The sequence below is a fragment of the Carcharodon carcharias genome, chromosome 13 (assembly GCF_017639515.1).
Source record: "Carcharodon carcharias isolate sCarCar2 chromosome 13, sCarCar2.pri, whole genome shotgun sequence".
NCBI lineage: Eukaryota > Metazoa > Chordata > Chondrichthyes > Lamniformes > Lamnidae > Carcharodon > Carcharodon carcharias.
This window is the reverse complement of record NC_054479.1, coordinates 64,386,356-64,399,390: the sequence shown is the minus strand read 5'-3', so window position 1 is coordinate 64,399,390 and position 13,035 is coordinate 64,386,356. Positions and strand designations below refer to the sequence as shown.

Here is a 13,035-nt window from a genome sequence, read left to right as displayed (position 1 = left end):
CCTTCTGTATCTATATAGGAATTGTTAAAACAAACCATCACACTCACATAAGTAAGAGTCCATGGGATCCAAAGAAAAGTGCAGGTTGGATCCAAATTGGCTCAGGGCAGAAAACAAGGGGTAATGGTTGATGAGTGTTTTTGTGACTGGAAGGCTGTTTTCAATGTGGCTCAATACTGGGTCCCTTGCTTTTTGTGGTAAATACCAATGATTTGGACTAGGGGTATGATTAAGAAGTTTGCAAGTGATATAAAATTGTGGTGTGCTTAGTAATGAAGAAGAAGGCTGTTGTTTGTAGGACGACATAAATGGACTAGTCAAGTGGGTGGAACAGTGGCTAAAAATGTTCAATCTGGAGAAGTGCAAGGTGATATATTTGGGGAAGGAAAAGTATGATTGCACTAGAGATGATAGAGGAGATTTACAAGGAGCCTGGGTTGGAGAAATTTAGTTACGATGAAAAATTGAATCAATTGGGATTCGTTCTTTGGAACAGAGGAGGTTGAGGGGAGATATAATCGAAGTGTATAATATTACGAGGGGTCTAGACAGAGTGGCTAGGAAGACCCAATTCCCCTTGGTTGAGGGGTCCATAACCAGAGGACATAAATTTAGGGTAAGAGGAAACAGGATTAGAGGGGATTTTTTTGGGCGGGGATATTTTTCTGCCAGCAGATGGTGAGGATCTGGAACTCTACCTGAAAGGGTGGTAGAGGCTGAAACACTCAAATCTTTGAAAGGTATTTGGATGTGCACTTGAAGTGCATAACCTGCAAGGCTACAGACCAGAAACTGAAAACTGGGATTAGGATGGATGGCTCCTTGTAGGCTGGTGTAGATATCATGGGCTGAATGATCTCCTTCCATGCAGTAACTTTCTAGGATTCCATGACTTTTGATCATCCCGGTAGTTAAATGATATAATGATGAATAGAGTTGTTGAGGAATTGAACAATTATCTTCTACAATTCTCCCTCTCACAATCTTCTGCCATTTTTAAACACCTCAATCTCCTAAATTCATGGGAATACAAGCTAGGTCAAGCAGGGATTGATTAACCTCCAGTGTACTCCATTTTAGCTGTGAAAATCACTTAACCCAGAAATATTATCTCCCATTATGGGGAGGTAGTGGCGTAGTTGTAATGTCATTGAACTACTAATCCAGGAGCCCAGCTAATGCTCTGGGGATGTGGGTTCACAATCTCACTATGGTGGTTGGAAATCTGCCATCCTTAGCCTGTCTGGCCTACTGGTAATTCCAGACCCTCAGCAATATGGTTGACTCTTAACTGCCCTCTGAAATGGCCGAGGAAGCCACTCAGTTGTAATAAATGTTGGCCTTGCCAACGACGCCCGCATCATATTAAAGAAGTTAAATAACGAAACACCAAGGGTAAACTGTAATAAAACGAAGGGGAAACACTTCTTCAGTTATAATTTTCTTTCCTCCAGCCAAGCCAATGGGTTTTGTATTCTTCCCGCCAAAAGGGCCACACACGACGTGCTGCCATGACGTCACGGCGCCGGACGCCGCGATACTCTGACGTCTCGACGCCGGCGGCCGAAGGCCAAGCCCAGCGCCGCCGCCATCTTTGCCCAGAGGCCAGCGGAAGGCGGGCGGTGGGAGAGCGGGAACCGGGACGAAGCGGCAGCCACACAGCCAACTTACAACAACCCTCCCCCGTTCCTGGCCATGAGGAGGCGGCTGTGAGGAGGAGGAGGAGGAGAAGGAGGGCAGCGGGAGCCAGCCGAGAGCAGGCCGCAGTGAGCGGCGCGGCGTGAGCGAGAGGGCCCCGGGAAGGAACCGCCGTCGCGGTGTGTTTGCTGAGTGTGTCCCGAGGCCTCGGGCTTAGGCCTCGGGCTTGATTAGCTCAGGGGGGGCGGGAGGAGGAGGAGGGGTGGGGAGTCGCCATGGCGGCCGCCAAGTTCGAATCGCACGACCGGACGAGCTGGTACTTCGGGCCGCTGAGCCGGCAGGAAGCCCAGGCCAAGCTGCAGGGCCAGCGGCACGGCACTTTCCTGGTGAGGGATAGCACCACCTGCCCGGGGGACTATGTGCTGTCCGTGTCTGAGAACTCCAAAGTCTCGCACTACATCATCAACAGCCTGCCGGGCAAGTTCAAAATCGGCGACCAGGAGTTTGACAACTTGCCGGGCCTGCTCGAGTTCTACAAGATCCACTACCTGGACACCACCACCCTGATCGAGCCGGCCCCCCGAGCCGCGGGCCCGGCCGCCGCCGCCTCCGCCTCCGCCTCCTCGCTGGGCAAAGGCCAGGTCCTGATGGGGCCCAGCTCCTCCTCGGGTTCGGGCGGCGATGAGAGCGCCGAGTACGTGCGGACTCTATACGACTTCCCGGGCAACGACGTGGAGGACCTGCCCTTCAAGAAGGGCGAGCTGCTGGTCATCGTGGACAAGCCCGAGGAGCAGTGGTGGAGCGCCCGCAACAAGGACGGCCGGCTCGGCATGATCCCCGTGCCTTATGTCGAGGTGGTGGTCAAGTCGTCGCCCCAACAGCAGCAGCAGCAGCCGCCCGGCTACCGCAACTCCAGCAGCTACGGCATCCCCGAGCCCGCACACGCTTATGCCCAGCCCCAGACCAGCAGCCCCCTGCCCACCGGTGCCAACCCCCTGCCCACCACCCAGAACGGACCCGTCTATGCCAGGGCCATCCAGAAGCGAGTCCCCTGCGCCTATGACAAAACGGCCTTAGCATTGGAGGTAGGTGCAATGTTCAATCGGCCAGGAAAAAGTTGATTAAAGAAAAAACACGTTGGTTATGTATAAGAAAAGTCTTGCCCTAGATTTTATTTGACCGTGTTTCTACCGCTTGAAAAAAAAACCCGAGTTGAGGGATAGTTAGGTGGAGAGGCTATTGAAGTAAGAATAATTCTTGCAGCAGAGAAGGTCCTGGGGAGATTAAATAGAAGTTATAAAAGTGGGTAGGGAGTAAACTCTTTTCATTGGCAGAGGGCACAGATTTGGGAGATGTGCAGCAAGTTATAAATTGGAACCCCCCTCCCTGAAAAGGTGGTGAAAGCAGATTCAGTAGTAGCTTTCCAAAGGGAATTTTGTATATACTTAAAAAAGCAATGGACAAAAGAGTGGGACTAAGTATGTCACTCTTCAGAGAGGCACAGTACAATGGGATAAATGGTTATCCTTGCTGTCTGACTTTCTGTTTTTTAAAAAGATTTGCAAGCAGATTAAAATGTGAACTGGTTTCTAAGCATACTGTAACCAACACCACCAATCATAGATTGAATGTTGGATCACCCAAAGAGCAAATCACGAATAATACTTGAAATCAGCGAAGAAAGCAGGAGTAAAGGATGTGAATTATTTTTTAAACTTGTTTGAAGTGATCTGCCAGGTGTGGTATTGTAGGCACAAACAGGGCGTTCAAGAGGAATGTGGCTTCTAAGATAGAGTTTGGGGAGGGAAGGCCCAGTTTATGACTGGGTGGATAGCTTGACAAAACTTTGTTCCTATTAATTTGCATACATCAAATGATGGACACTAAATTACTTTGATTAAAGATCCACCAGTGAGGCAGCAGTTCTTAAAAGCTACCCTTCTCCAAACCTTATAATATCTAAATCAAACTGGTGAGTGAGAAATATAAGGATAAATAAGATTGTCTGAGGCTAGGTACTGAATCTAGGTGTCACCTTAGGGTACTCGAAGTTTGATGAGTGGTTCAAGTTTTGCTTTTTCCTCTTGTTACATTCCTATTTGGGAGGATTATTTTCAGATGGTTTTGTGTTGTACTTTGTTTCAGAAACCTCTCAACTCTATAGTCAATGCAGCACCCATTATTTTGTATTTGCAAGCTGCCTGTTTACATATTGAGGTTGAGTGCAAGTTTGCAATGGCTGGTTGTCAACAATCCAATTGAGGTGTATGATCTGAGGCTGGCCTGCTTTATCACAAAGCATGGCCGCTGGCAGAGCAGTATGACTGCATTGTCAACTCTCTGCTGTAAGAGAGCCTAAATGGCTTCGGGTTAACAGCATCAGGTAATCTTTTGGCTTGTGAAAGTGCACAGAAGGTTGGATGTTTAAAGTTAACTCAGTGATTTTGGAAAGTGTCATGTTTTGAAGAGCCAGGAGTAAGAAAGACAAGTATTTTGCTGGTTTGGCCAAGACTGGAAACTAATAAGGGAGGAAAGAACTGGCAATCCACTAAAGGTGAACTGTAGACAGCTTTAGAATGACTATTTCAGACTGGCTGATTGCAACCTGAAGGTGGTTCTTTGCTATCTTCTGATAACTGGAAATGTGTATTGCCATCCTATGATAACTAGATGTATGCTTTTAAAACTGAAAGTATGAAACGAGGCAGAGCAGTGAAACATCTCCCTGAGCGGGTAGTGTAAAATCTAAGCTGTAATTTCCTAACACAATAGAATTCTTAAAGTGTGATCAAGATAGCCAATGAAAGCCTTGCAATTGAAATTGCCCTGTCATTTCCTAAATTTGCATTGTATTTTCTTTGGGTTTGAAAGTTGGTATTGCGACAAGATTTTCACAATTTCATTCACTGTTAATCAGGCAGGGTGTGGAAGTGCCACTAAGCCTTCTATTTTCCCTAGTGTGAACAGTGTAGATATACATCCACAGTATTTGGGAATGCAAAAGTAAATGACAGTTGATATTACAAGTTTCGAGTCTGCTTTTGTCTGATTTTTGAACTAGTTATGAAAGAAGAATGATTTTGGACCTGGCAACTTGCAGGTAGCTATCAACTCAGCAGCACTTCAGACTGTAACCAAGTTATGGAACTGATGCCATGTCATTTGGCGAAATGTCATGAATAAGGCCACTGCAAGTTAAAGGATTGTGATTCCAATCACTTTTGCAGTTCAAGGCACCTTGATGCATTAACGTTCACCAAATTGACTGGCCTGTATTTTCTTGCATTATGTAGTTAACGTGGCTTTTTAAAAAGAGAAGTTGAGAATTACAAAGTAGTCTTAAGGATCTCTGGTTAGCCTGGTTGCTTTTTCTTTAATTGTGGTCACTTAATGTTGAGTTTGTTGCTTGCATCGTATGGGGGATGAATCATTAGTTTAAATCATTAACTTGTATTTCTCCTAGTTATAGGTTCTCTGTTTCCTCTTAATTTTTTCCCCTCCTCCCTTTGGAGGTCATTGTTCAAACAGAAATAGAAAGGAATTATAGTTGATCTAAATTGTTGTTAATTGGCTGACTTTTAACAAATTGCTCTGAGCTTCTGCGAATTGTGACTTCATTTTCGTCACTTGAGACTTTAATTATCTGAATACAGACTGGGATGGTGGTAGTGTAAAGGGCAGATTCCTAGAGTATGTTCTGGAGAACTTTCGACAGCAGCGTGTGTATAGCCCATGAGAAAGAAGGCACTGTTAGACCTGGTTCTTGGGAATGAGATGGGCTGAGTAGATCAAGTGTCAGTAGGAGAACATTTAGTGGACAGTAATCATTGTATCATAAGGTTTGGGGTGATTATGAAAAAGGACAATGAACAATCCAGAATAAGAATAATTAACTGGGGGGAAAACCAACTTCAATGGGGTAAGAACAGACCTGGACCAAATAAATTGGAGCCAAATGTTGGCAGGAGAAACAGTTGTTGATCAATGAGCTAACTTCAAAGGTGATATGTTTTGGGCACAGCCAAGGTGTATTCGCTCAAAAGGAAAAAGTAGGGAAAACAAATCCAGAGCTCCCTGGATGAAAAAGGAGTAGAAATTAAGAAAAAGTGTGCTTATGACAGGTGCCAGGTAAAAGCTACAATTGAGAATCAGGTTGAATATAGAAGGTTCAGAGCAGAGGCAAAAAATCAAATAAGAGAAGCAAAGAGGAAGTATGAAGAGAGACATGAAAGGGAATCCCAGAGACTTCTAAAAGTACATAAATAGTAAAAGGAGTAGTAGGTCTGATTAGGGACCAAAAAGGAGATTTACATATGGAGGCAGGGAGTATGGCTGAGGTACTAAACATATGTCTTTACCAAGGGAGAAGATGCTACCCAGACCATGATAAAAGGAGGAAATTCAGTCACTAGAAGGGTTTAAAAAAGTGGTGGTATTGGATAGGCTGTTGTGTACATAAAGTGGACAAGGCACTGGAACCGGGCGAGATGCCTCCAAGGGTACTGAGGGACGTGAGACTGAAAATTGCAGAAACACTGGCCATAATTTTTCAGTCTTCCTCTGACCTTCATTTAACTTCGGTGGTGGAAAAGCTTTGAGAAACTATAATTTGGGACAGATGTATAGTTGTGTGGACAAATGTGGGTTAATTAAGGCGAGCCAACATGGATTTCTTAAGGGAACATCATGTTTAACTAACTTGGAGTTTTTCAAAGAGGTAACAGAGAGGATTGATGAGGACAATGTTGTTGATGTGGTGTACATAGACTTCCACAAGGCATTCAATACAGTGCCACGCAACAGATTTGAGAAAAATTTATAGTCATGGAATAAAAGAGACAGCAGCAACATGGATACAAAGTTGGCTGAGCGACAGGAAACGGAATGTAATAGTTAAAAACAAAAAAACTGCGGATGCTGGAAATCCAAAACAAAAACAGAATTACCTGGAAAAACTCAGCAGGTCTGGCAGCATCGGCGGAGAAGAAAAGAGTTGACGTTTCGAGTCCTCATGACCCTTCGACAGAACTGGAATGTAATAGTTAATGGATGTTCTTTGGGCTGGAGGAATGTTAGTAGTGAAGTTCCCCAGGGGTCGATATTGGGATCCTTTTCCTGATATATATGAATGATCTAGACCTTGGTGTACAGGAACATTTTCAAATTTGCAGATGATACAAAACTTGGAAGCATTGTGAACTGTGAGGAGGACAGTGTAGACACGGAGCGGATGTTCACCCTTGTGGGGCATTCTAGAAAGAGTTTTAGGCTAAGGGGTGGTAGATTTAAATCAGAGATGAGGAGGAATAACTTTTCTCAAAGGGTCGTGAATCTGTGGAATTCGTTACTTCAGAGTGCAATGGATGCCAGGGTGCTGAATAAATTTGAGGAGATAGATTTTTAATTAGTAACAGTTGATGGGAAGAGGGCGGGAAATTGGAGTTGAGGCCGAAGTGGGATCAGCTATGATCGTATTGAATGGCGGGGCAGGCTCGAGGGGCTGAATTGCCTACTCCTCCTTGTTCTTATGTAGAACTTCAAAAGGACATAGACAAGTTGGTGGAATGAGCGGATAGGTGGCAGATAAAGTTAAGTGCAGAAAAATGAGAGATGATATGTTTTGGTAGGAAGACCATAGAGGGACAGTATAAAATAAAGGGTACTACTCTAAAGGGGTTGCAGGAGCAGAGGGACCTGGATGTATATGTGCCTATTCCATGAAGGGTGGCAGGACAGGTTGAGGGAGCAGTTTATAAAGCTTATAGTATCCTTGGCTTTATTAATAGGGGTGTAGAGTACAAGAGCAAGGAGGTTATGTTGAACTTATATAACTCACTAGTTAGACCTTAGATGGAGTATTCTGTACAGTTCTGAGTACTGCATTTCAGGAGGGATGTGAAGGCATTGTAGAGTGTGCAGAAGAGGCTTACAAGAATGGTTCTAGCGGTGAGTAATTTCAGTTATGAAGATAGATTGGAGAAGTTGGGACTATTCTTGGAGAAAAGGCTGAGAGGAGGATTTGATAGAGGTATTCAAAATCAAGAGGTCTGGACAGAGTCGATAGGGAGAAATTGTTCCCACTCTTGAAAGGATCGAGAGTGAGAGGGCACAGATTTAAAGTAATTGGTAAAAGAAGCAAAAACCGTAGGAGAAAAAACTTTTTCACACATCGAGTGATTAGGATCTGGGATGCACTGCTTGAGAGTGTGGTGGAGGCAGGTTCAATCAAGGCTTTCAAGAGGAAATTAGATGATTATTTGAAAAGAGAGAATGTGCAGGGTTATAGAGAGAGTGCAAGAGAATGGTGCTAGGTGAAATGCTGATCTGGAGAATGATGTAGACACAGCAGGCTGAATGCTCTCCTTTTGCACTAACAATTCTGTAATCATATAGTTAATTCTGGAGAAAGGATTATTTGTGTTTGCTGCAAGAGGCATGTGGGATATTGAATCAGAATTTATAAAATCTCTTAAACTGGATTTATTAGGAACAGGAAGCCATTTTGCCACTCGGGCTTGTTCTTCCATTCAGTGCGACCATGGCCGATCTGCAACCTAACTCTGGCATATTGGATTGAAATAAGTCTTCCAAATACAGTGGTGCCATTGCAATGCAAGTTTCTGGTGTCCATATTCCATCTTTAAGCTTATCTCTTGAAGTGTTTAGCTTACTAGGAGTTCCCCTGTTGTAACGTTCTTGTACTGCGGCACTTGCAAGATGCCCAGGCCCCTGATGTTGTGGATTGTTATCTTGTAGAAGGGTGGAGAAAGACAGAAGTATGCAGCATTGTTAGTATCTAATAGGTTCTGTTTCACCAAAGTGGTGGAAAATCATATCCTACCACCTTATACTTGGTTTCAGTCATCCTGCCAATGTTAATGAAATTCCAAAGCCTGGTTGTGAAGAAGACACTGAGGCTAGGGTGCCTTGTTAGAGACTGTTCGTTGCTCACCACAGAGCTTGCTTCCCCACTCTAACACAATACTCGTCCAGTGCTGGCTGACTCTTTATATACACATCTGAGTCCAATTTACTAATCAATACCCACACCTGCTCACCTTATTATCTTAAAATGGCTGGGTATTTAACATCCATCAACAGAATCTATTAGATATTAACAAGAGAATTGAGTGATTAAACACATCGCTGCAAAGCTAGTATAGGAGGGAGGTCATTGGATTTCTGGGGCATTGGGACCGGTTCTCCGGAAGGTGGGACCTGTACAAGCTGGATGGTCTACACCTGAACAAGATTCGGATGAGTATCCTCGCAGGGAGATTTGCTAGCGCTGTTGAAGGGGGGCATTTAAACTAGATTGTCAGGGGGGTGGGAACCTGAAGGCAAAGTCAGAGCAGGGAACGGGAAATGGAGAATTGGTTAGTGACTCTGAAAAACAGAAAAAGCACAGGTTAAAAAGTGTACAGCACAGGAATTTGGCAGTGTTAAAAGGTGCACGTATAAATGCAAGGAATATAGCAAATAAAGCCGATGAGCTGAGGGCACATACAGATACATGGCAGCATGATATCATTGCTATGACAGAAACTTGGCAAAAATGGCAGCTCAATGCCCCTGAATATAGAGATTTCAAATAGGATAGGGAGGGGGATAAAAAAGGTGGGGGTGTAGCATTATTGGTTAGAGAATCAATTATAGCCATAAGGAGGGATGATATACTAAATGAGGTATCAAATGAGGCTATGTAGGTTGAGCTCAGAAATAAAAAAGGGGCAGCCACACTGCTAGGAATGTACTATAGACCCCCAAATAATGGAAGAGAGAAGACCAAATATGTAGGCAGATTTCTAAGTGCAAAAACCGTAACAGTTTAGGATTTCAGCTATCCTAATATCAATTCTTGAACTGCATTCAAGAGAACTTTTTTAGCCAGCACATAACAAGCCCAACGAGAGGGGGCGCAATTCTAGATTCTGTCTTAGGAAATGAAGCTGGGCAAGTGGATGAAGTAGCAGTGGAGGACCATTTTGGAGTTAGTGACTTTCATACAGTTAGGTTTAGCATCAACCTAAGAACAGGAGTGAAAGTTCTAAATTGGGGGGAAGACACATTTTACAAAGGTTAATGGTGAGCTGGCAAGAGTGGACTGGATACAGCTATTAGAAGGGAAAACAGTGTCAAATCAGTGGGAGGCATTCAAAAGTGAGACTCTACCAGCATAGTGTAGACATGTCTCCACAAAAAAAAGAGTGGCACTGCCAAATCTAGAGCTCCCTGGTTGACCAGAAGCACACAGACCAAGATAAAGCAGAAAAAGAAAGCTTATTACAGTTACAAAAGACTAAATACTGTAGATGGCCTAGAGGACTATAGAAAGTACAAGGGTGAAGTAAAAATGGAAATTAGGAAAGCAAAGAAAGGATATGAAAAAATATTGGCAGATAAAATCAAAGAAAACCCAAAAATGTTTTACCAGTACATTACGAGAAAGAGAATAACTAAAGACAGGGTAGGACTTATCAGAGATGTACATGGTAACTTGGACGTTGATGCTAAAGATGTGGGCAGGGTTCTCAATGAGTATTTTGTCTGCGTTTTCACTAGGGAGAGGGAGGATGCAGATATCCTAGTTAAAAAGGAGTGTGAAATATTAGATACAATAAGCATAGTGAGAGAGAGCGACTGACATCCTTGAAGGTGGATAATTCATCAGGTGGTTAAGTCACCAGGGCCAGATGGATTGTTTCCCAGCCTTTCAAAGGAAGTTAGGGAGTAAATAGTGGATGCCCTGAGGATCATTTTCCAACTTTCACTAGATACAGGTGAGGTACCAGAGGGCTGGAGGTCTGCAAATGTACCATTACTTAAAAAGGGTGCGAGGGATAGGCCAGAAAATTATAGACTAGTTAGCCTGACTTCAATGGTGAGCAAATTATTGGAATCAATTCTGAGAGACAGGATGAACTGTCATTTAGGGACAGATTGATCAGGGCAGTCAGTATGGTGTCTCACTAACTTAATAGATTTTTTTGAGGAAGTATCGAGGAGCATTGATAAGGAAATTTCAGTGGATGTTGTCTACATGAATTTTAGTAAGGCATTTGACAAGGTACCACACGGCAGACTGGTCAGAAAAGTGAGATCCCATGGGATCAGGAGAAAGTGGCAAGTTGGATCCAAAATTGGCTCAGTGACAGGAAACAAAGGGTAATGGTTGATGGAAGATTTTGCAGATGGAAAACGGTTTCTGGTGGTGTTCCACAGGGCTCAGTGTTGGGACCCTTGCTGTTCATTGTATATATTAATGACTTAAATGTTGGGGGTATGATTGGGAAATTTGCAAATGATACAAAAATTGGCAATGTAGTTGATAGTGAAGAGGATAGCTGTCGACTCCAGAATGATATCAATGGTTTGGTTGAGTGGGCAGGAAAGTAGCAAAGGGAATTCAATCTGGAAGAGTGAGAGGTAATGCATTTGGAGAGGGAAGTTATTGAGAGGGGATGAGGAGGTGAGATACCTTCGAGTGCATGGCCACAGGTCCCTGAAGGTGGCAGGACAGGTGGATAAGTTGGTAAAGAAAGCATATGGAATGCTTTCCTTGCATGAGCTTTTGAATACAAAAGCAGGGATGTAATGCTGGAACGTATAAAACTCTGGTTAGGCCACAGCCATAATTTTGTGTACAGTTCTGCTCACCACATTACAGGAAGGACATAATTGCCCTTGAGAGAGTACAGAGGAGATTTACAAGAATGCTGTCAGGGCTTGAAAATTGCAGCTATGAGGAGAGATTGGATAGGCTAGAGCTGTTTTCCTTAGAACAGAGGAGGCTGAGGTGTGATTTAATTCAGGTGTACAAAATTGAGGGACCTAGATGGATAGACAGTAAAGACTTGTTTCCCCTAGCTGAGGGGTCAATTACTAGGGGACATAGATTTAAGGATGATTCGTAGAAGGATTAGAGGGGACATGAGAAAAAACGTTTTCACCCAGAGGGTGATGGGCGTCTGGAATTCGCTGTCTAAATCGGTGGTTGAGGCTGAAACGCTCAACTCATTTAAAAGGTACCTGGATCTGCATCTGAGGTGCTGTAATCTGCAAGGCTACGGACCAGGTTCTAGAAAGTGGGATTAAAATGAGCGGCTAGTTTATTTTTCTGGAAGGCACAGACATGATAGGCTGAATGGCCTCTTTTTGCACCATAACTTTTCTATGGTCTGAAGGCTCCCTGGGATTAAATTGACCCCAAGGTAGCCCATTTGGCAATGGTAGGTTAGAACTATTAGTGATCTGTTTTTGACCTTGGTTGGGGAATAAATAACCAGAAATTAAAGGCCATTATGGGGGATAGAGGACTAAAGGAGAAAATGTGAAATAAGACTGAACAGAGAAAAGAGGGAGCTAGAAGTGGGGTATGGAGTTGCAAGATAGCAGAAAAATTAGGCTTTGAAAGTGGGCAAAAAGGGTTGAGGGGATGGGTGGGGGGCAGGCTGACAGGATGAGAAATGATTGCGAGAGGAAACAGGTGGAGTCTTTTGGTGCACTTATAGATTTGGAGCTCTTTGTGCAATGGTGGATCTTGTTCTTCTGCGTAATTGAGTGTGGAGCACACATTAGTTTAGATATGATATTTGGCCTTCAGCTCAAAGTTTGAACATGATGACTTTAAATGTCCATGCTAAAGATTAAGGAACAAGTCCTCAGTTATCTGGTAGTTTCTTTTACATTTTCTTTGTTTGATAAATTAACTTTTCTCACTCTCCCTATGGCTACTTTATTCTGACTTAATTTAATCTGGGGACTTGAAGTCAGTACGTTAATTTCCATTCAACTGATAAAAATTTACTCCAGTATGTTTGGGGTGGGATGTTAAGTTAGATACTAGGAAATGTCAATCAACATCAATAAAGAGTAGAGCGATAAAAGCAAAAAACTGCGGATGCTGGAAATCCCGAACAAAAACAAATATACCTGGAAAAACTCAGGTTTGACAGCATCTGCGGAGAGAGATACAGTTAACGTTTCGAGTCTGTATGACTCTTCACCAGAACTAAGGAAAAGTAGAAATGAGGTGAAATATAAGCTTGTTTAAGTGGGTGTGGGTTGGACAGGTAGAGCTGGATAGAGGGCCAGTGATAGGTCGAGATTGCCAAAAGATGTCATAGACAAAAGGAATGTGCGAATGGTGACATTAAGGGTAGAAAGGAGGAGCAAGGTACAAATAGCCCTAGTGGGGGTGGGGTGGGGGAAGGGATTGAAATAGGCTAAAAGGTAGAAATAAAACAATGGATGGAAATACATCTAAAAATAATGGAAATAGGTGGGAAAAGAAAAATATAGATAAATTATTGGAAAAGGGGGTGGGGTTGGAGCAGAGAAATCATGATCTAAAGTTGTTGAACTCAATATACAGTCCAGAAGGCTTTAAAGTGCCTA

General features: G+C 43.4%; 1 protein-coding gene across 1 annotated transcript in view; it reads left to right on the top strand.

Moving 5' to 3' along the window:
- Positions 1-1,557: 1,557 nt before the first annotated feature.
- Positions 1,558-13,035, top strand: part of crkl (v-crk avian sarcoma virus CT10 oncogene homolog-like) — a 78,379-nt gene continuing 66,901 nt past the window's right edge. The window contains exon 1 of the mRNA XM_041202722.1: positions 1,558-2,723. Coding sequence (XP_041058656.1) covers positions 1,914-2,723 — 810 coding nt within the window. The 5' untranslated portion in view covers positions 1,558-1,913. The remainder of the gene's footprint in view (positions 2,724-13,035) is intronic.